Source organism: Jaculus jaculus, chromosome 1 (genome assembly GCF_020740685.1).
Source record: "Jaculus jaculus isolate mJacJac1 chromosome 1, mJacJac1.mat.Y.cur, whole genome shotgun sequence".
Taxonomy (NCBI): domain Eukaryota; kingdom Metazoa; phylum Chordata; class Mammalia; order Rodentia; family Dipodidae; genus Jaculus; species Jaculus jaculus.
The window spans coordinates 167,030,495-167,051,796 of NC_059102.1; the positions used below are offsets into that span (position 1 = coordinate 167,030,495).

Consider the following 21,302-nt stretch of genomic DNA (forward strand, 5'->3'; position numbering starts at 1 on the left):
CCTGCTCCTCTGCCAAGGCCCACTTACGCTGCCTGACGACAGCTTTCCTACTCTTGAGACTCAGAGTGCCAGCCCTCAGACCTACCCTGCTATAACCAGGTCCTTCAGACCTGGGCCCTTGGCTATTAGGGAAGGGAAAACGTTACATTCCTTCCGGATATCCAGCCTCTTGCCACTAAAGTACACATCACCTTCACAATAAACCACATATTCAAGCCTGGAGACAACTAGGTAACAATATCTTGTCCTCCTTTTTAAACATTTTATTTATCTATTTATTTATTTGAGACACAGAGAGATAGAGTGTGAGAATGGGCACACCAAGGCCTCCAGCCACTGCAAATGAACTCCATATGCATGCACCATCTTATGCATCTGGCTTATGTGAGACCCGGAGAATCGAACCTGGGTCCTTAGGCTTCATAGGCCTTAACCGCTAAGCCATCTCTCCAGTCCTCTTATCCTCCTTTTATTGGAGGAAAAGCTCAGTGGCATTCCTCTTGCCCTGTACCAGACAGCCTCCAGCACCCCTCCCCCCACCTTAAATGTCAGCCCGTTCCTCTGAGGTGGGACAGTGGGAGGGGAGTAGGCTGGCTTCCCCGTTCTGCTGAGCAGGGCTCCCAGCTGCCTATCTCCCTGCCCCAGAACAGCGCCTAGCTCCCCACTACCAACCTTGTTCACCACCAGGAAGTTCTCTATGGTCTTCCCATTGGCAAAGACCATGTCTCCTGTGTCCTTCACAGCCTCAGGCAGAATCTCCTTCACCTCCTGGGCTATGACACCTGGGGAGGGACAAACCAAAGGTGTGGGACGGGGCTGCCCACAGATGTCCAAAGGAGGGAAGGAGCAGGCCGGGGGTGAGACGAGAGAGGGCTTGGGAGGAGCACTGGAGCAGGGGTTCCTTCAGACAACGGTATAGCCTCAGCTCCAGGCACAGGATTCCCTAGGTAGGTGGAATCTCGATAGTAAGGGTTCTGGAAAGAGGCAGCGTTCTAGAAGGACAGAAGGAGGAACCTCTGGGGGCTGCAGGGTAAGGATCCCAGGCCGGGGGATTCTCAGGACTGTGCATCAAGGGCGAGTATCTGCAGCCCTGGGAGACGTATTCTACATGGCAGAGGGGTGGGGCTTCTGGGGCCAAATTCTATGCGGTGCTCCAGCTCACAGCACCAAGTGAAGGGGTTTCTCTCTTTCCTTAATTTTTTTAAAAAATAATTATTTTTATTTATGAGAGAGACATACACATAGCCAGGGCCTCTTGCCACTGCAAATGAGCTCCAGATGCATGCACTACCTTGTGCATCTACCGTTATGTGGGTACTAGAGAACTGAACCCAGACCAGGAGGCTTTGCAAGCAAGCCTTTAGCCACCAAGCCATGTGTATGGGTGTGTATATATAACTTCTTATTGAAAACTCCCATACATACACATGATATACCCTGATCATAATCCCCTCCCAACACCCTTCCTTTTCCTCCTCTTTCCACTGGATACAAGTGAAAGGGGTTCGAGGAATAGGATTTCCGGAGGTGGGGGCAGACAGACCAGAGCTGAAGGCAGAAGCAAGTCCCTACCGGTCTCTGGCCCAGAGGCTTCAATGCCAGCACTGGCAGCAAACTCTGGCTTATATCTGTAGTGAACCAGCCGCATGCGTGAGATCCTCTTCAACTGTTCTGTGGTGTCGACCTGCCAGGGAGCCAGGCGGAGACTGAACCTTCCTGTGGCCATCCAGAGCAGGCCCCCTAGGCTAGCGTCAGAGGGGGCCACTCCAGTGCAGAAATCAGAGGATCGATACCCAGGGGTAGCCCACCCCTCCTACTCTTGACAGCCCAGCCCTTCCACCTTGCCCTAGACCCCACTCCTCACCCAAAGGCCCACCCCCACCTCCTGCACGTGCTCCTTGGCCCGCAGGTCTGAGGGGTGCATGAGCGAGCCCATGACCTTGACATTGCCGTGCACAACGAGAGCCTCATCAGGCCTGTCTGTGTTGATGCCCACGCGGCCATGGTGGAAGACGGTGTCTGGCAGCTGTGCCCGTTGCCACAGCACATCGCTGTCACTCTCAAACTGGCCTGGGTTAGAGGCCTAGGGCAAGTTGGGGCTGGATCAGTCCTGGGGAAGGGGCACTTTCAGGGCCCTGGGAAACCCCACAGCCGCCCCTCCTCCTCACCCCACAGCACCCCACCATGCCCAACTTAAACTGCTCTGTCCATTGTGACAATTTTTAGTCCCTCGTAGGATCCTAGGAGGCTGCTGGCCCTGTTCCGCCTCCATGCTTTATAGCAGAAGCCCTGCAGCCCAGAGCAGCACAAGCCCAGGCCACAGAGCCAGTGCTTAGCAAGATCTGCACAGCGGCCTGACTCCACAGGTCCCTAGTATTTCTCCCAGATGTTGTATCTTCCAGCTCAGGGGGGGACTCTACCCCTCACCCGCACAATGATGCGCTCCGAGATCTGAGCAGCCAGCGTGTAGTTCTGGTTCTGCGCGTGTGCCTGGAGGGCTACCACCAGCATGAAGTACCTGAGACATACAAGGGGTTTAGTGGCACTCCGAGTCCTGTCCACCTGCCCGACCACCCTGGGCCCGATGTGCATCGTACAGAACTCCCACTCTATCATCTCACCTCCAGGAGGTGCATTAGCCCAGCATCCCACAGAGCAGGAGCCTGAGTCCCCGCTAGGGGGTGGAATCCCCCCTCCACGGCCAGAACCTCCAGCAGCAGCTTCTAAATCCAGAAGCCAGGTTTCTGCTTCTGATGTCCACCCTGAACCTCAGGCCCTCCTCAGGGATATGGGCCATCTGTGGACCCTGGGTCTGGCATGCTTCACGAGAGGAGCTTTCCTGACCCTGCTTCTTGGAAGTGTGCTGCTCCGGGCAGAGGAAGGGCAGCGTGCTCACCTCTGATCAGGGTTGGGTTTGCCCTTCTTGCGCATGTTGTTGGCAGTGGTCTCGCTGAAATGCAGCCGCCCCACAGTCACCTTCGTGACCTGCTCAGGGGGCAGATTGACCCTACAGAGAAGGAGCAGGGTGCTCAGGGGGGCAATAAGGAAGACTGCGGGGGGTCAGGATGCACAGGGACCTCAGGCCCAGAGTATGAGAAGGGTGGGCACCGTGGGTGCATGCCAGCCTGGTCCCCAAGTTCCCAAGCCATCTCTAGAATGGACCCTTCCAAACGCCACCCCTACAGGGCGGGACACTCACGTGACAGGGTTGAAAGGCCTCTTGCTTCGGTCTGACTGTGACTGCTCAATGTTGATGGACTGGTTCAGCGCCTCTAGCTGGGGAGGACAGGGCCCAGGGCACCTTAAGACAGAGCTCTCAAAGTAGGCCTAGCTACTACCCAGCAAGAAACAGAATACTGCCTCTACCTGACTTCCCTGTAATCTCAGGGGCTTCCTACACAGCTCCATACACTATCCCACCTTAACAGCACATACATAGACATCCCACCCCATTACGGTGCACCACTCCCCCGACTTTTGCATGGCGATGCACAGTGAACCCCATGGTGGCCATCACCCCCCCCCCACTCACACCCGCGCAACTCTCCATCTTCCTCATACATGCCCTTGTCCTCATCACGCCCCTAAGCTACACCTTCCTCAGCTGCTCTACACCTACGCCAGATCCTCTCCCACACTCACAGGCCCTCCATTCCCCCACAATCACTGGCTGATCCAAGCTAGCATGCCAAGCCTAGCTTGGAACACTGAGGCAGACAGACCTGGTCTCATATCCCCAGGGAGCTCCTGGGTTCCAAATCACTGGACCTTATGTCTGTGCTATAGAACCCCTGAGTTGCAAAGGGCCTCGGGGCATGTTTCACTTGGGGGCACCAGAATGGGGTCTGCCAAGAGGGATAGGATGGGCATTTAGATGGGGTCTTGAGAGGCTTTCCAGAGAAAGGCCACCATATGAGACATGGCAGAGGCTGTGAATGTACGCAAAGGATGTGGATCACTGATAGACAGGGCTGGAGAGAAAGGATGGCTTGTCGGGGGCCCTTGTGAGCTCAGCTTAGAAGCCTGGGTTTGCTTGGAGGACAATGGAGTAGGAGGGGGAGTGCTGTGACCACCTGTGTCATGGGATAGGGGCCGAGTCGGAGCTGCTGCAGTCATTCAGACAAGTAATGGAGCGGGCGAGGACTGGGACCTGGGGGGAGGCCAAAGGGAGGGGTAGAGGATGAAGTGGAGGCATGCTCCAAGGGGAAGAGCAGGCACGATGAGGCGAGTACGGGAGGGCTCCCAAATGTATGGTTCGGGCAGCCAGGACCCTGAGGCCTTTCTCTAAAGTGGAGACAGTGGGAGAAGCAAGTGTCAGGGAGTTTGGTTTGGGCCAGGGAGCTGAGGCAGCTAAAAGAGAAGACGGGAGCCGGCCCGGCCCGTAAAGGAGAGGGCAAAAGTTGAGTAGCCTGGTATCTAAGAAGCACGCAGGTGCAAAGGCAGAGGGGCAACGATGGTGGTGGGGTTCTGCAGTGCGGAGTTTCCTCATGCGCACCTGCTCCTCCTTGGAGCTTCCTTCATAGTGTCCCAAGCCTTCCTGGGCCTCCTGCCCTCCCCTCCTGGGCTATCCCAAACCTGCCTTCACTCCATGCAACTTCAGGTAGAAGCAGTCGAGGGGCTTGAGGCCTTCTGGTGTCTTGACATACTTGGGCTCGCCCAGCATGCCGATGTACACAGTCACCTGGAAGTGGTTTTTCTTCTGGCACACGAAGGCATCATCGCCCACCGAAAAGTTGAAGCCCTTGTCCGCATCCACACGATAGGTAAGCATAGGCCTGGGGGCAGGGGAGGGTCCTCAGCAGAGGCTTCCCAGGCCACACTAAGTTCCGAAGCCACTGCCTATGCTGTATCTCAAGATCCTCAAACTGCAGCCCCCACTTCCAGACATGGAAACTGAGGGGAAGCGTAAGTCTTCCTCGACAGGCCTGGGGCCACCCACCATCTTATGGCAGGATGGGGGATATAGAGCAATCCCCCAGAGGCCCATCAGACAAGGGAGCTCTGGAGGAGGGGCTTGCTGGCTCTTTCACCACGCTTAGCCATTTCCTACACACTGCCTGATGCCCTCGTGGGAGATGGAGTAAGAGGGGCTTCGTCTGCAGAGCCTCACTGTTCCTGACAGCTGGTTGCTATGGAAACGGTGGAACCAGGAGCAGGCTCTGCCTTAGGCCCACCCTGGCCCACCCACTTGCTCACGCCTCCAATGCCCTCATTCTGACTCCCCCGACTGTCCCTGGACTCCCTCCTCAGGACCGCTGAAGCTTACCATCTGTTGCTGAGATAATGCCCGAGTCTGACCCCTCTGGGGCACCTCTAGGGGCAGTAAAGAAGGCAATTGTTTGGCCTACAGCTTGGCTCATATTCCCTCAGATCTCTTGTTGGTCACAGGAGTGCCTAGTGGCTGACCAGAGGAAGCTGGGCAGGGAGAATGCTTCCCAACTCACAAGAGACTTGTGGGCCTGGCCAAGATCTATAGGAAGGCTTGGGCTCAGCCCCTTTCCCCTTCCAGGGCTCCCTCATCTGCCTGAAGTACCACAAAGTGCCTAGGCCATACTGGGGAACCTCTGCTGCAGGCTCCTGGCCTTAGGACCTATAGGAGAATAACCCAAGGAGTATGGTAACCCAAGGTGGTATAAGCGGGGGGGGGGGTCTTCCCCAGGCCATAGGGACTAGATCCCATGGACACTCCTCCCCTCCCCCCATCTCATGGGACACTAGTTTTCATAGCAACTGTACCCAGCCTAACCCCAGCCCTGGGAGCCACTTGCTATGAATTCCATAGCCTGGAGCACTCACTCCAGGAGGCAGGTCTCAGCCACTGTTCTGGTAAGGTCCAAGGCCCAGCCACCCTGCCTGCCCAGGCTTGGCCAAGTCCAAAGTGTATTGAGGGGAGTCACTCTCTGACCCACCTACTGGCTCTCTGGGGGAACAAGGGGAGTGGTTCCCACTGGGCTCCTGGCCTAGGGCCTGAGTAGCTGGATCCATGCCGCTGTTGAGGGAGGACCAAAAATGCCCTGGGCAGCCTCTCACTCAGTCCTCCCCCATGGTCCTCCCTCCATAGGGAGGAGACTGCTGGAAGTTTATACTCAACTTCCTGCTACCTTCCTGGAATGCAGAAGGATGTGGAGGAAGAAGGAAAGGAGGAGGCAGAAAACACACATCCACCCATTACCTCCTGAGCTGGCTGCCATGGCTCCTCCCAGGCACACTACCAGCCACTCAGGAGGGCAAGGCTGGCCTGGAACCTTTATCCTTGGTCCTAGCTCCTCCTGAGCCTGGTGGTTCTTCCATCAAATGAAGCCATCTTGTACCCAGGCTCCCCCCAGGCCCTGACTTGAGACTTCAGTGGCTCCTAGACCGTCTAAAGCTTGTGTGGCTGGGGGCGGCGCAGGGTCACTCACAGCTCCTTGTAGTTGGCATCATACAGTGTTGCCCACTTGTTCTGCTGATGCGGCTGCCACTTGATGGACTGGTAGTTGGGGTCCAGGTAGGAGCCACTGAGGCTATCGCTGTCCTGCAGGAGACCTGGAGGGAGGGGTGCCTAGGTGGGTCCAAAGTTCTAGGCCCCATGCCCTAGCTCCAAGGGTTGGTCAGCCACTTACCTGGGGAGGGTGCACCTGGTGGATGCCAAGGTGGAGTCTGAACCCGGGCAATACTGAGGGGCAAGGAGCCAGTGCCTGGTGAGAGGGGGCCTTGGGGAGGCCATGGCGGGGACGGGGCTCTTGCAGGATGTGGGGGCAGGGCTGTCACAGTCCCAGGCTCCTGTTTGATCATCCCATTCAGCATCTGGGCATTGAGGGTGTTAGGGGGTGATTCCGAGTGCTTTCTCTTCTTCGAGGGGTGTGTAGGGAGCCTGGGGGGGACAGAGGTATGTGCCATGGGAGCAGGCTATCTCCCTGAGGCCTCCGATCCTGGACATTGCCCACCCTTCTCCCCTCATCCTTGTTCCGTAGAAGATGCCCAGTGAGGAAGACACCTCCTTCAAGAAGGCCTCAGGTATGGCATCCCCAATGTTCTGCCCATCATTCAGTGTTCCCATTCTCTGCCTCTGTCACTTGCCCTTCTGTCACCCATGGAACCCAGGAGGTCAGAGATCACAAATGACTGTGTCTCCATCACACCCAGCAAAGACCCTGGTACACAAAGCAATTGTCTATGGCATAAATGACTTGGTCCCATCCTTGGCTTGTCACTTTTAGAACCTGGAGGACTCCATGAGGTGGGCAAAAATCCATACTGGTCTGAGCTAAAAATTCAGCCCTAACTTCAAGTCCATAACCTAGGACAACCCTGTCCCACACTCAGAACCTCCGTTTCTCCATGTGTGAATAAGGTAGGTGTCATCAATTAGCTATGGCTGTAGAACTCCCCAGGCATTTCTGGGCTCATGGATACAAGTGTTGCCCTCCACCTTTCCTAAAGAGCTTCTGCTTTTCCCAGGGCTACCCCGTCCCCTTCTATCCTGGCAGCCTATGGCCTTCCTCACCCCTCCTCCGCCTTCCCACCAAGGAGGCCCTGCCCGAGCCTTACTCAGCTCCATGCTGCTGCAGCAGCTGGTGCAGCACCTGGGACTGCTGGGTGTGGTGGAGCTCGGAGGGCACCAAGCCCTGCCCCATGGCAGTGTAGGGGGGTATGGGAGGCTCGGCCTTCATATACAGGTCTCGCTGCAGGACAGGGTAGTGAGGTGGGGGTGGTGGAGGCGGCGGCGGACCAGTCAGGTGGGCTGGAGGTGGAGGTGGGGGCGGGTGCTCCAGACGGGAGGGTACTCCCACGTGGCACAGAGTTTCTGGGGTTATTGTCCGCAGGAGATGGGGGTCTGCAGGAAGAGATAGTGGCCGGGCATCAGAGACCGACCTCACTCTGGTTTCCAGTACCCATTTTCCCCAGACATGGCATCCCCTGCTTTTGCACCCTTCTGAGCCATGCCAGGGACCGGGTGGGGAGATCGGGCAGCTGGTCCCTACAGCCAGGGCAGGAAAGCAAGACCCAGTGCATGGGGTGACTGCCCTTTCCATCCTAACCCGCTCTCCCCCGACTGGACAGACCCAGCTTCCTGGGAGATCCCTTCGCCTCACAGTTCCCTCAGCTCGCACCTCCTCGCAGACCTCAGGAAGGAGACCCCAGCCCAGTCCTCCACTCAGCTCCTCTCTCCAGCAACTCTCCTCCAGCTTCCAGGGGCCAGCCCCCCAGCCTGAGGGGCTGCAGCTCCCTTTGTTCCCCAGGAGGCATTCCAGGGATGTTTTGGTAAGATAAACAGAACTCTTGACCCCTCTTCAGGCTGTGGGGAGCCAGCTGCCCGTGGTCATTCTGCTCTCGGCCACGCGGGGGCCACTGAACCCCTGAACACTGGTAAGGTGCGGTGGGCCCAGCAGCGGGCTTCCCCAGCTGTCCACTTACCGCCGAAGGGCGCGTCCATGATGGCGCAGGCAGCCGGACAGTGGCATCACCAGAGGGATACTTGCTCTGAGGCAAGGCCAGGCTCCCCACCCGCCCATGGGGAAACAATAGCCAGCGACGGGGAGTATTTGACCAGCGATAATCTGGCCTGTTGGGCAGCCACTGGCCCCCTCCCTCCCTGTTCCCTCCTTCCCCTGATAAGGCCGCCCCAACCAGCCAGAACCACTTGCCCAAAACCAAAGGGGGAGGGCAATACCACCCACTGGACTCACCGTTCACCTGCTGGGGGGAGTAGGCCTCAGAGCCCGAGTCTGGGGGTGAGTCCGGAAGTGTGCTGCAGAAGGCAGGAGAAGAGGCTGTCGGGCCAGTAGCTGAGTCCCCAGCCCCCAGGCCAGGCAGCTCCTCTAGGGGTTAGGGTCTTAGAGACACTGAGGCCTACTCATACCCATCCTTGGGGCATCTTTCTGTTGTACCCACCCACCTACCCTGGGGAGCTGGCAGGTCCTGGGTTGAATAGTGGATAGGAACTTCAGTGTCCTGCCCAGGATCCCCAGGCATAATGATCTGTGGACCAGTGATTAGGTTCCTGATGGTGGCACAGGGATTCAAATCCCCCCTCCCCAGAACAAGGGGCCAAGCCTGTTCCTCTCTTGGGCACCCACTGAAGCCTCCAGCTTCCTGGAAACCTAGGGCCCTAGGGGCCGGGCCTGGAGAGGTTCAGTAGGTCACTAGGAGCTGCCCTGCCCAAGGCAGGTGTGAACTGGGCAGGAAGCCAGCTTTTCTGGGCCTGGGCTTATTTTTTCTTGCAAGTTTTATTTTATCAGTGGTTCAGGAAAAAGAACAAACTCAAACCCAGAGGTCAACATGTCCTGTGTAAACCCTGTCCTCTCCCAGAGAAAGACATTGGGGCCACTCAGGGATTCAGCTTTTGGCCATCTCTGGTCTTCCTATGTGGGGAGATGCCCATCCAATGTGGCCAGCCACCCTCCAGAAAGGCTGAGGAGCTGTCAAAGACAACCCTGCAAAGATTCCAGAGTCTCACTACATCCGTGGCACCCCCTGGCACAAGGCACTGCAACCCTTCCCAGGGTGAGTGTGGGTCGGTACTTCCCTTACAGATCTGGGAGACTTAGTCAAGAAAATGGACTGACGCTAAGCCTATCATCCCAGCCACTCAGGAGGCTGAGGCAGGAAGATCACAGCTTCAAAGCCTGCCTGGGCTACAGAGTGAGTTTAACATTAATCTAGATAATAACTTAGTGAGAGCCTGATTTCCAAAAGCAAAATGGGCCGGGTATGGTGGTGCACACCTTTAATCCCAGCACTTGGAAGGCAGAGGTAGGAGGATCTCCTTGAGTTCAAGGCCACCCTGAGACTACATAGTGAATTCCAGGTCAGCCTGAGCTAGAGTGAGACCCTATCTTGAAAAACCAAAAAAAGAAAAGAAAAGAAAAAAGAAAAATGAAGGCTCAAGATGTAGCTCAGAGGTAAAACACTTGCCTAGCAAGCATGAAGAGTTAGGCTCAATCTCTAGAAACTCAAAAAGAAAGAGGAGAAAGGTGGGGAGGGAGAGAGGAGGAAGAAAAAGAAGAGAAAAAAGAAAGAGAAAAATATACATGATTCTTTTTTTTTTTTTTAAGAGAGATTGAGAAAGCGGAAGGTAGAGAAAGAGAGAGAGAGAATGGGCATGCCAGGGCCTCCAGCTGCTGCAAATGAACTCCAGATGCATGCATCATCTTGTGCATCTGGTTTATGTAGGCCCTAGGGGATTAAATCTGGGTCCTGTGGCTTTGCAGGCAAGCACCTTAACTGTTAAGCCATCCCTCCAGTCCCATACATGATTCTTTTTATTTTTTATTTTTTCAGGTAAGGTCTCACACTAGCTCAGGTTGACCTGGGATTTCACTATGTAGTCTCAGGGTGGCCTTGAACTCATGATGATCCTCCTACCTCTGCCTCCCACTTGCTGGGATTAAAGGCATATACCACCCATCACACCCTCTTCCATACATGATTCTTGATGGAGGCACAGAAAAGCAGAAAGGGGCTTATACTCCTCACCAAGGTCTCAGTCTTACCCAGGTCTGTTACACTAAATCCATCTCCCACCCACTCCTCCATACTCCCTTACAATGCCCTTGGTCTCCTCTGTTGTGACAAGGTTTCTTCAGACCCTCCAGTCCCTGCAATCAAACACCCCAAGGCCCATAGGACCCTGTAACTTTCTCACAAGTTCCTCTCACTTTCTATTTCTCTGGTGTATGGCCGTGTGTGTGTGTGTGTGTGTGTGTGTGTGTGTGTGTGTGTGTGTGTGTGTGTGTTTTCAAGGTAGGGTCTCACTCTAGCCCAGGTTGACCTGGAACTTACTGTGTAGTCCCTCAGGCTGGCCTCAACCTCACTGTGATGTTTCTGGGGAAGGAACCCAGAGCCTCCACATGCGAGACGGCACTCTACCCTCTCCACTCCTGCAGACTGCATACAGAAAGCACATACAAGTCTGTCTTATTTATTCTCCGGATCAGGATCTGGCCCTGGATCCCTGCATGGCCTAGACAAGCTCCTTCCTCTCAGAGTACACAAACAGTGCTGAGAGGGGCAGCCCAGGCTGAGCTGGTGCCCCCTAGGACTGGTTCCTGGGAAGGCCACATGATGAAGTTATACCCATGGAGGTGTTTATGGGTGCCTATTAAACCTTAGTTCTTTCACCTTTACCCTTAAGCAGCCCACTACCTTCTACTGTTCAACCCTGGCACCCTGGGGCTGGCCTCCACTTCTGTCCCCCATAAGCCAGGGGCTAAGCAGACCCTACTGACAAGGCGTTGACAAGGTACTTCTCTGTTTACTCAACTTAGTTTCCACTTTGAATTTGGGGCTTACTTGAGGAATGAGGAAACTGAGGTACTGACAGAGGTCATGGGGTCACTAAGCCAGAAACATGGTGAATGGGATGGCTGGGGGCTGGCCCCAGGCTGTTAGACACAATATGGTCTAGGTCCCCTGTAGCCAACCCAGACACTGTTCCAGGCAGGGAACGCAGAATCTTCACCAACTTCTGTGCCGATCTCCATGGACCAGGTTCCAGACCTTTCCCCAAGGGCTGCCCTAGGGTCTGTGTGGAACCACTGGTCAAAGCCAGGCCCACAGCTGGCCCTAGGTTGGAAAGGCCAGTGTGATCTCCTCAGAGATGGCAACTCGAGGCCTCCTAAGAATACAGCTGACCTTGGTTCCACAAGGCTCACTTGGGTCAGTTTTGAGGAGCCACATCTGACTCATTGGCAACGCTTGGGGGGCCACAGACAATATCAGCTAAATGCACCCTGAGTGAGCAGGGCTGTGTAGCGTGCTTGGGTGCCTTGCAACAGTGTGCATAGGCACCAGGGTTCCTGAGTGACAGGATAGCCGCCAAGTCTGCTCCTCCTATCTCCACAATGCTCTGAGGCTTTCCTAGCACTGCCTCTGCCCTCACCACTGCCCTCCTCAGAGCACTGGTGGATGTCCATTGCCTTAGAACCAAACCTACGAGTCTCTTTTCAGCCCAGTGTCATCCTGTCCTGACTACCCACAGGGCAGCCCACTCGAACCCTTCCCACAGTCAGACAACAGACCAGCACCTCCCAGGCCCATGGCCACTGTGCCCGCCTCCCACGCCCATGGCCACTGTGCCCTGCATCCTGTCCCCGCCCGCCCTACCCTCACTCACCCTGGGGCATAGGGAGCTTTGGGCTCTGCCTTGATGGGGGGCCCAGAGCTCCCCAGGAAGGGCTTGGGGGCAGCGCCCATGCCGTTGTTGTTGTTGCAGTTGAGTGGGGCGCCGTAGCTCGGGGGTGGGAGGGGGCCATGGCGCCCTGGGGATGGTCCACTCCCAGGGGGGCTCAGGTGGTGGAGCCCACTGGAGCCAGGGATGGCTGGCGGCCCGTGGGGGAAAGAGGCCACACTGGCTGGAGCAGCGATGTCAGGGAAGCAGCTGTGGGGAAGGGAGGCGGCTCAACCCCCAGGTCCCCAGGCCTGAGGGGAAGTGCCAACCCCTCCCATGGGGAACTGCTCAGGGGAAGAGGCTGGGGCTTTCGGGGAGACTACTCACAGGTCTGAGGCATCTTCCTTGCCGATGTACTCCTCCAAGATGCTGGTGTCTATGTTGGAGGGCTCCAGGGCACCACTGATGTCATGGCCTGCAGAACAGGGCAAATGGGCTTGAGATGTCTCTGTGCAGACCCCAGACTCCAGCCCTCCCCAGGCTGGGACCTCTGAAACCTAAGACCCAGCTCCTCCCTGTTTAAGAACCTTAACTGTCTGCTCCTAAGAAGCACATGTTCTTCCAGCATACAAAGTTTCTAAAAGGCTATAGCGTTCTCCCATCCTATAAGGTTCCCAAGTGGCTGACAGCCCGGAGCATGGATTTAGGGACATAGAAGCCACTCTTGTCCTGTATCCCCCTTTCTAGCTATGTAACAAGACCCATCCTCTACCTTATAAGGTACCCTGAGGAGTAAGCATGGTCTCACCACATCCCAGATGGCTCAGACCCAACACAAATGTCCTGCCCTGTCCTTGTGGTCAGTTTCAGGGGCCCAGCTATGAGCACATGGGGAATGAGGCCCGACGGAGCAGAACGCGCATTCTGGAGACTAGCACGCAGGAAACCATGGTAGGCCCTGCTGCAGGCAGGGTCAGGGACCAGAATCAGGAATTCCCAGCCAACCCCAACCCCAAAGTCTATGCCCACTGCCTCTGGGTCAGGGTCCTACTTTCCAGAGGAGATAAAGACCAGAGAGGCAAGGGTTGCCCTGGCTCCATAAGAGCCTGCTATCCATTTCTAGGCCCTCCTCCCAGACTCTGGGCCCTGAAGGGAAGAGATGCAGAAAAAGGCAGGGCCCCTGGGTTTGGTGAGGGAGGAGAGGGGGTGGTGCTGGCCTTTCCTCTCCCAGAGTCACCTTGTGTGTGTTGCAGGGGGGTGGGGAAGGAGCTGGAGGACAGGGTGATAAGGGAGCTGACGTAGGAGATGCGTCAGTGACAGCTACGATATTGGAGGATGCTCCACCCAAGGCTGATTTGGGCTGGCCAGCCCCACTGAGGCACATGGGCTTGTCCCACAAACCTCAGGAGCTCAGAGTTGAGTCCAGGGTCTGCCCTTCACAGCCCTCCTCTGGTTAGTCCTGGGAACCAGGTTCAGGCAGCTCAGCTACTTCCTGCTGTGTGACCTGAGGTAGGCCACACTTTCTCTGGCTTCAGTGTCTTCCTTAATAAACCGGGGATGGGAGCTAACATTTCCTGGGATAATTGTGTTGTATGTAAAAATAAGGTCTGTGAAGTGCCCAGCACACAGTGGGCGTTCTGCAAATGCACAGGCTGCCCTCACTACCGAATCCTCAGGCCTCTGGGGTCCCAGAGCCCCCAGCCCAGGCCCCTCCCTGGCCCCAGCCGGCATTTCAAGAATGCTGAGCCCCGCTTAGGTGATTAATGAGCATGAGCGGCTAAGCCTTCCTGGGAGTCACACGCTGCCTGCGACCCGGCCAGGGCCTCTTGCTGACCCTCACTGGGGCTTCCCTCGGCTGGGAACGGAGGATACCCACCTACCACATAGGGCCAACATCAGCCATGCCCTGTGGGTGTGCAAATGGCCAGTCTGTATATCTACGTTCCAGCCCCATCTCATCCCTCCCTGGTAACCACACCTCCCACTTATTGAGTGCCTATTGTATACCATATACTCTTTGAGCCAAACACATCACTAAGTTTATAACGTGTGAGGCTTTCGGCCGGCTCTTCATGGTAGTGTGTCACTGAAGCCTACCAACCCGTAATAGCCATGACGAAAGTGACACTGCTGGGGATGGTGACGGTGATGGCAGTTCATTACTGAGTGCCTACCAGCATCCCAATTCATATTGTAATGGTGACAGCGACAGAGGACTCAAGCTGAGTGCCACACGGGACAGGCATTATTTATTCTAAGTGCTTTGTGCACTAACTTCCCAATCATGTCCATGAACTTGGTGTTAGTATCTCCAGTCTCTGCTGGTTAGAGAGGTCACTTCTGGTCTCCAGGCAACACCTTAAGGAGGAGTTAAGCCCAAGTCCTGACTCCAGGGAGGTTGCTCTATGGGCTTCCAGCCCATCTGGAAGATGAGCTGAAAGGTTCCTGAGGGAGGACCAAGCAAGCCCAGAAAACAGGGAGGAAAGACAGGCTGGAGCCCCACCCCCACTGCACCCCAGCTGCCGAAGCCGCAGGATTTTGAGACTGAACTTGGCATCGCAGGTGAATGATGGGCTGATGCAGTCATGAACTGCTGTTTATTACCTTCCCAGCCTCTCTTCTCTGGCAACTCCTCCCCTGGCCAGGAGCAGTGTTAATCACCCCTAATCCTCCTGCCCAACTCCCCCAGGATAGGGGCCTCAGCCCAGGCATCCTGGGAGACCCTAACAAGAACCAGATGTGGGTGGGGGGAGGAGGGACCCTCCCGTGCCAGGGTACGAGAGGACGGAAGAGGCTAATGGCAAGATGGGGGTGGGCCCAGAGCTGAGAGAGAAGCTGAAGGGCCTCCTGAGGCATGTGGACCCCCACCTCCTTCTCCCTGGAAGCCTTGTCGTCTCCCACCCTGCCCAGCGCGGCTCGGCCCAAGCTGAAGTGGAGATCTTTAATAGGCACCTTGAGTCTGGAACAGAGCCCACAGAAGCCCTAAGAGGGGGCGCAATCCTGAAGTATACTCTAGGGGTGCTGTTCCATCTCTGCTGCAGAAAGAACCCTTAAACATCACTGGATCTCCACAAGGGGCACCTTTCCAGGCTTGAGGCTCAGGAAAGGACACATGTTGCCCTTGATCTTCAAGACAGCCATGGGAGGGGAGGTCTGGCCTGCCAGATGCTGCCCAAACCTCCACATACAGACAATGGTACCTCAAGGCCACCAACTAGCATCTGCCCCCACCCCTTCAAATCCTCCACCAACTGCGCCCTGCTAGGGATACACTCAGGCAGGGCTCTTTGGCTGTCCAAGGCCTGTCATGGTCAGCCTCGTGCCCAGTTCCCCCTCTGTACAATTCTTGGTGGTCCAGCTCCTGCCTCCTTCCTGTCCCAGAACAAACATGCTGCCCCACAGGGCCTTTGCACATGCCATTGTCGTGCCATGAGAAAGCCAGTTTCCATTCCCTCGAGGGTCTCTGTCTATCCACACCCTGACCCCAGAGGCCTCCCTGACTGACCCCTTAGACTCCCCTCGACTTTCTTGTCAGGCTGTCCACTCATCCGCCTGGCACATACTTCCCTGGCAAAAGTGAGTGCACACAGTTTGGCTCCCGTTTGATTCTCCTAACACCTCCCCGCATCCACATTTTACAGACTAGGAAAGTGAAACTGAGCGTGGGTACCTTGCCCAGAGTTTCCAGGAGCAGAAACTGAGCTACACCTCTCCCTCTCCCCACGTAGTTCTCTGATGTAAGAATCCCAGCACACAGTAGGTAAAAATCAATGTCCATGGAATGAATCAAGGTACAAACCAGCATCCTGAGGACTGGCATCAGGCAGCCCGGCTGTGCCCTGGGAAGCAGGGCTAGAAAGGACCCGGGCAGTCCCTTATTCTGCTCCACACTAAGTGGTCCCTTTATTACCTGCTTGGAACAGGAACCAGACACTGCCCCTTCCCAGGCAGGCTGGAGTCCAGGCTGTGGGAAAGTGGCCCTTTCCCCTTTCCTCTTACTCCTTTAAAGACCACCCAGGGAGGCAGGAGGGCCTGGGGGGACCCAAGCCAGGTGCAGAAAGCCAGCAGGCTAGGACCCAGGTGGTCCTTCCATTCTGGACCCTCCCTATGCTCGTGCTCCCCCCACCAGCTGTGGCTGCTGGCTGAGTCTGGGCCATTGTCCTGGAGGACGGGGGAAGGTGGGGACACAGCACAGTGGGAGGCTTGTGCCCTGCCCACCCCCTCCCCTGCCCCGTCAATGGGGCACTTGTCAATTCATGCTCCAAACATGGCGGAAATCCCGTCAGCCACGTGGCTGTGGGCAGGGTGGGCCTGGGATTGAGGATTCAAGCCAGGCATGGATGATCTGAACTGGGAGTGAGGGGGTGCTGGAGAAACAGGGATCAAGTGCTTGAGTGCCCACCCCATGTGTCTGAATCTCAGGGCTCCCCAGCTCCTATAGCGGCTGGAATCCTTGTGATCCCCTAGGAGGACCCTGAGCTCAAGGAGGCCTGGCGTCAGTGTAGATCCTACCTCATTTCAGGATGACCCCCTGACAGCCCTAAGCCTTGGCTCCCTTCTCTTAAGTGAGGCATGAATCCCTATGCACGGGGTTCAGGGAACTCCCGGAGGGAGGCCACTCCTCAACCAGAGCAGCTGCGCTGTTCCCCTCTTCCACACCTGCCATCTCCCATCCTGCTCTTCTGCCTCTGCCCAGGTGGCGTATCTCTCTACCCTCTCTGCTCTCCACTCTCCTCCACATGTGCTTTAGGAGCCGATGGGCCTTCTGAGGACCTACAGCTACCCAGAAGTCTCTCCGGGCATGTGAACAGTGGGTGAGCCTCCTGAACCTACCTTTTAGTCCCCCAACTCCCCACTCACAGAGGACCCATAATAATGTTGTGATCTATTATTTCCCTATGTGAAATAATCTCCATCGGTTCACAATAGAGACAGAACATGGCGGACCCTCACTCCCTCTGGTCTAGATTTTCTGACTTTATTAATGCAACCTGTAACTGCTTGCTGGCCTTGCTTCAGGCTTCAATGTATGAATGCAGTCTTCTCATGCCAATGCTTTCAGAACGCTAGACTGAGTGCGCAAGCAATGCTTTGCATCTCTGGATCAAATTCTCAGTTAGCTTGGGTCCCATAGCCATACCTGACAACGACGTGGCTCTCATCCCACCAGGTCCTTAAAGTCATAACTATCTCTGTTCCCTCCCACTTTCTCACCCACAGAAGAGCCCACAGCCTGCTAGCAAAGACTCTGCTTTTTTTTTTTTTTTTTGAGGTAGGGTCTCACTCTAGCCCAGGCTGACCTGGAATTCACTATGGAGTCTCAGGGTGGCCTTGAACTCACAGCAATCCTCCTACCTCTACCTCCCGAGTGCTGGGATTAAAGGTGTGCGCCACCATGCCCGGCTTAAAGACTCTGCTTTTTCAGAGGTTCCAGCAACTCTAGACACCTCTGGGCTATGGCTATATTCTCCCCTGGTCCCCACATGGCAGCCACCTTGTCTTCAATACAACATAAACAAAGATGCTTCCAGGCCAGATTAGGAACTGAGGCTGGCCATTGTCCTCTGTTCTTAGGGAATCTGCCCTGTTCCCAGGGACCTTCCTCTACCATTGCTCCAGGAGCCTATGGTCTTAACTCCAGGGATCAAGTAAGCCCTCACCCAATGCTTCTAACACTCTCCCACAGGGATCAGGGCTGTCAGGCCACACATGCCACATAGGAATCCTGCAGTGTGGAGGGCTCCAGTCTCTACCAGGGCCACCCCTGCCCATCTGTGATAACATGCCAGCATTTCCTTCCACAGGCACAAGCCAACATATTTGCAGCATACCCTAGCATGCTCCATGTGAGCCCCTCCATTCATTTAGGAGGCTTTCTCTCTTGTTTTTTTTTTTTTAAGATTTATTTTTATTTATTAGAGAGAATGGGCGCACCAGGGTCTCTAGCAACTCTACAGACAAACTCCAGATACATGCACCACCATGTGTGTCTGGCTTACATGGGACATGGAGAATCGAACCTGGGTCCTTAGGCTTCACAGGCAAGTGCCTTAACTGCTAGGCACTCTCTCCATACCAGTTTGCTTGCTTTTTGTTTTTTGAGGTAAGGTTTCACTCTAGTCCATGCTGACCTGGAATTCACTACATAGTCTCAGGGTGGCCTCGAACTCTCGGCAATCCTCCTACCTCTGCCTCCCGAGTGCTGGGATTAAAGGCCTGCGCCACCATGCCTGGCCCATCTTTCTTTTTCTTTTCTTTTTATTTATTTATTTGATTTTTTTTTTTTTTTTTTTGAGGTAGGGTCAGCCCAGGCTGACCTGGAATTCACTATGTAATCTCAGGGTTGCCTTGAGCTCGTAGTGCTAGAATTAAAGGTGTGCACTCTCATGCCCGGCTTCTTTCTTTCTTTTCTTCCTTCCTTCCTTCCTTCTTTTTTTGACAAGGTTTTAAACTTACTATGTAGCCAATTCCTAATCTTCCTGCTTCTGCCTCCCAAGTGCTGGGATTGCAGACATCCACATTCATGCCGGTTTATGTGACGCTGAGAATCAAACTTGGGGCTTTGTGCACACTAGACAAGCACTCTACCGACTGAGCTCCATCGTCAGGAAGTTTCCATCAAGCCCCCAGCATGTGTACACTAGGCCTTGAGGACAAAAAGACAGCTCCTCCAGCCCTCATGGAGCTGGCATTCTAGGGGACAGTCAGATGACAAATTAGATCCTTTATATCACCTGCATTTTCTTTCTTCTTTTTTTTTTAAATGAGTGTGCCAAGGCCTCCAGCTGCTGCAAAGGAATTCCAGAAGCACCACATGTGTATCTGGCTTTACATGGGTACTAGGAAGCAAACCTGAATATCTGGCCACTAAGCCACCTCCCCAACCCCTCTCCTGCATGTTTGAAGGTGCCAGGGGAAAGGAAAAAGCATGTGGGGTGCAAGCACACTGGTCCAAGTTCATCGCTCAGCACACCTCACGACCATGTCCTCTAGGACAGATGGACACACACACACACACGAGATGGGCCCAAGGCATGCCAGGTTACCACCCCTTCCAGAACAAGGCCTCAGAGCCCCAGGACCCCTAGTCCAAGCTTCTCCCTCATCTTCCCATTGACCTTTTCTCCTACCCATACATAGTCAGACCCTCCTCAACAGCTGTGAGTGGACCCAGCAGGGACTCAGAACACTCATGTCCTGGGCCCAAGCCACACACAATATGCAGCCCTCTGCATCCAGACCACTGCAGCAGGGATAAGATGAGCCTCACCACAGGCCACAGACCGCACCTGAAGGCAGAGGAAGACAGGCTTCCCTGGGACAAAGACAGGGTATCTTTCATACAGGCCAGTGGGGACCCTAGAGCTAAGTGCCCCTTTCCCACCCAGGCGCTCTGCCCTTCTGCCCTCACTATACACACTGTGAGGCTTTGCCCACAGATGTAGATGAGGGCTCTGCTTCTTGAGAAGCCCAAGGCTGGATGTACACCATATATTAAGACATTGGCAGAAGCTCATGTCCCTCATGGAGCAATGAGGAGAGACCCTTTCTCTGCCTACCCAGACTGGCCCCCAACTATTGCCAGGGATCCCATTCCAGCTCTGCTGTGGCAACCTTGAGCGAAGCTGACATCTCCTTCCTCTCTGGTCTCTGCTTCCCCCCTCTCAGAAAGAAGGGTGTACTCCCTCCCCTGCCCTTGCACCAGGGGACTCCAGGGAGACATCTGCAGAATGCTCTGGCCCAGGCGGCACAAGCAGAGACCAAGAACAGTCAAGCCCTTCCCTGTTATTTCCATGCATGTCTGCAGTCAAGGGTATGACGGGCCCAACTGATATGCTGGGGAATGGACAAGGCAGGCTCATCAAAAGCTGACGGCTCCCTTTACTCTGTAGTAAGGAGCCCAGAGAGAGCAAGAGCTTTCTTAAAGCACCCAGCACCTGACGCAGGGGCTGCGGCTCAGGTCTAGACAGGGTCAGAGAGTCAGTGATTCGTAAGGTGAGCACATACAACCTGCCTTGGCCTGGGCTAGCCCAGTGATACTCTTCAGATGGGGCTGGAGCAAGCAGCCAGCTACAGAGACACACCCAAGAAGGCTGTGGTGGGCAGCAGGGCTAGCCTCAGACCTTGCTACCTGTCAACCAGTACACAAAACCACTGTATCTTCCCGACAGCCCCCCTGCCACCCACACCCAGACCTTGAGATGGGAAAGGAGCCCTCCACTAAAGGAAACTGAAGCACAGAGGAGTTTGGCAAGGCTTATCCCATAAGGAGGAGGACGAAGGGGAGGCAGGCTGCCTGGGCAGGGCGAGGCCACCCCCAGTTAATGATTCAGTTAATGATTTCTGCTCCCTCCTTATCGGGGAGGGCAAAGTCCAAGGGCAACAGCCAATCAGCAACCGGGCTGGGCTGTTACCCAGCAGGCTCTGCTTCCAGGGTCCCCCAGTGCCGCAACCCTTTGGGTGCTGGGGGGGCAGGTCCCCCAGGGAGAGGTCATTCTGCCTAGAGTGGCTTGTCTGTACACAAATAGCCTTCTTGGCTACGTCCAGCACCTCAGACTCTGGTAATGCCAGAGGCCAGGGCTAGTGGCTGGCTCTCCTGACCTCTATGCTGACCCCAGACCCTCTCAGAATGGCTTCCCACAACACATCCCCACCCAAAGATTCCTGTTCACATGTGGATCGATTGTGAACTTCCACTGGCTGGGAACATTTCCTGCCCGTGGCCCTGTGCTGGGTGTGGGGACCTGGAAATGAGTCAGACCCCCACTATCATTTCCACCCCACTGGCTCAGGGCCTGAGGGGTTAGCCTGGTTATGGCTCACCATAGATTGAGGCTGGGGTAGGAGTCCTAGGTGCTGGTTGGAGTCCAGGTAGGCCCAGAAAGCCAGCCCCATGTCCTATTCCCTGGAATTCCAGTTGGGAATCAGGAAAACTAGAATCTGCCTCCTCCCCACACACCCCTTCCTGGGTACATCACAGACAGACAGGCAACATAGGTCACGGAGCCACCCCTACCTCACAGCCTAGTTCAACTTACACACCTGTACAGGTGAGTTCCTTCCTCCTAAGTAGCCATGTAGCCTCCACCTGAGGCTCCTACCTCCAGGAGGCATGGCAAAGATGCTATCCCTGACAGACAGCCCTTCCCACAAGACCCTGATGGCAGAGGATGGAGCTAGGGACCGGGATCAGCCAGGGCTACCTGGTTAA

At 55.4% G+C, this 21,302-nt stretch overlaps 1 protein-coding gene across 8 annotated transcripts in view; it reads right to left on the bottom strand.

Annotated features, from left to right (window-relative positions):
- Myrf (myelin regulatory factor) overlaps positions 1-21,302 on the bottom strand; it is a 33,784-nt gene that overhangs the window by 9,095 nt on the left and 3,387 nt on the right. For all 8 annotated transcript variants that reach the window (XM_045136572.1, XM_045136577.1, XM_045136565.1 and 5 more), the window contains exons 2-14: positions 12,479-12,566; positions 12,098-12,361; positions 8,670-8,731; positions 7,531-7,816; positions 6,603-6,853; positions 6,402-6,525; positions 4,580-4,775; positions 3,200-3,276; positions 2,897-3,007; positions 2,428-2,518; positions 1,883-2,083; positions 1,573-1,684; positions 673-782 (exon numbers count right to left, since the gene is read on the bottom strand). In XM_045136572.1, coding sequence (XP_044992507.1) covers positions 673-782; positions 1,573-1,684; positions 1,883-2,083; positions 2,428-2,518; positions 2,897-3,007; positions 3,200-3,276; positions 4,580-4,775; positions 6,402-6,525; positions 6,603-6,853; positions 7,531-7,816; positions 8,670-8,731; positions 12,098-12,361; positions 12,479-12,566 — 1,973 coding nt within the window. The remainder of the gene's footprint in view (positions 1-672; positions 783-1,572; positions 1,685-1,882; positions 2,084-2,427; positions 2,519-2,896; positions 3,008-3,199; positions 3,277-4,579; positions 4,776-6,401; positions 6,526-6,602; positions 6,854-7,530; positions 7,817-8,669; positions 8,732-12,097; positions 12,362-12,478; positions 12,567-21,302) is intronic.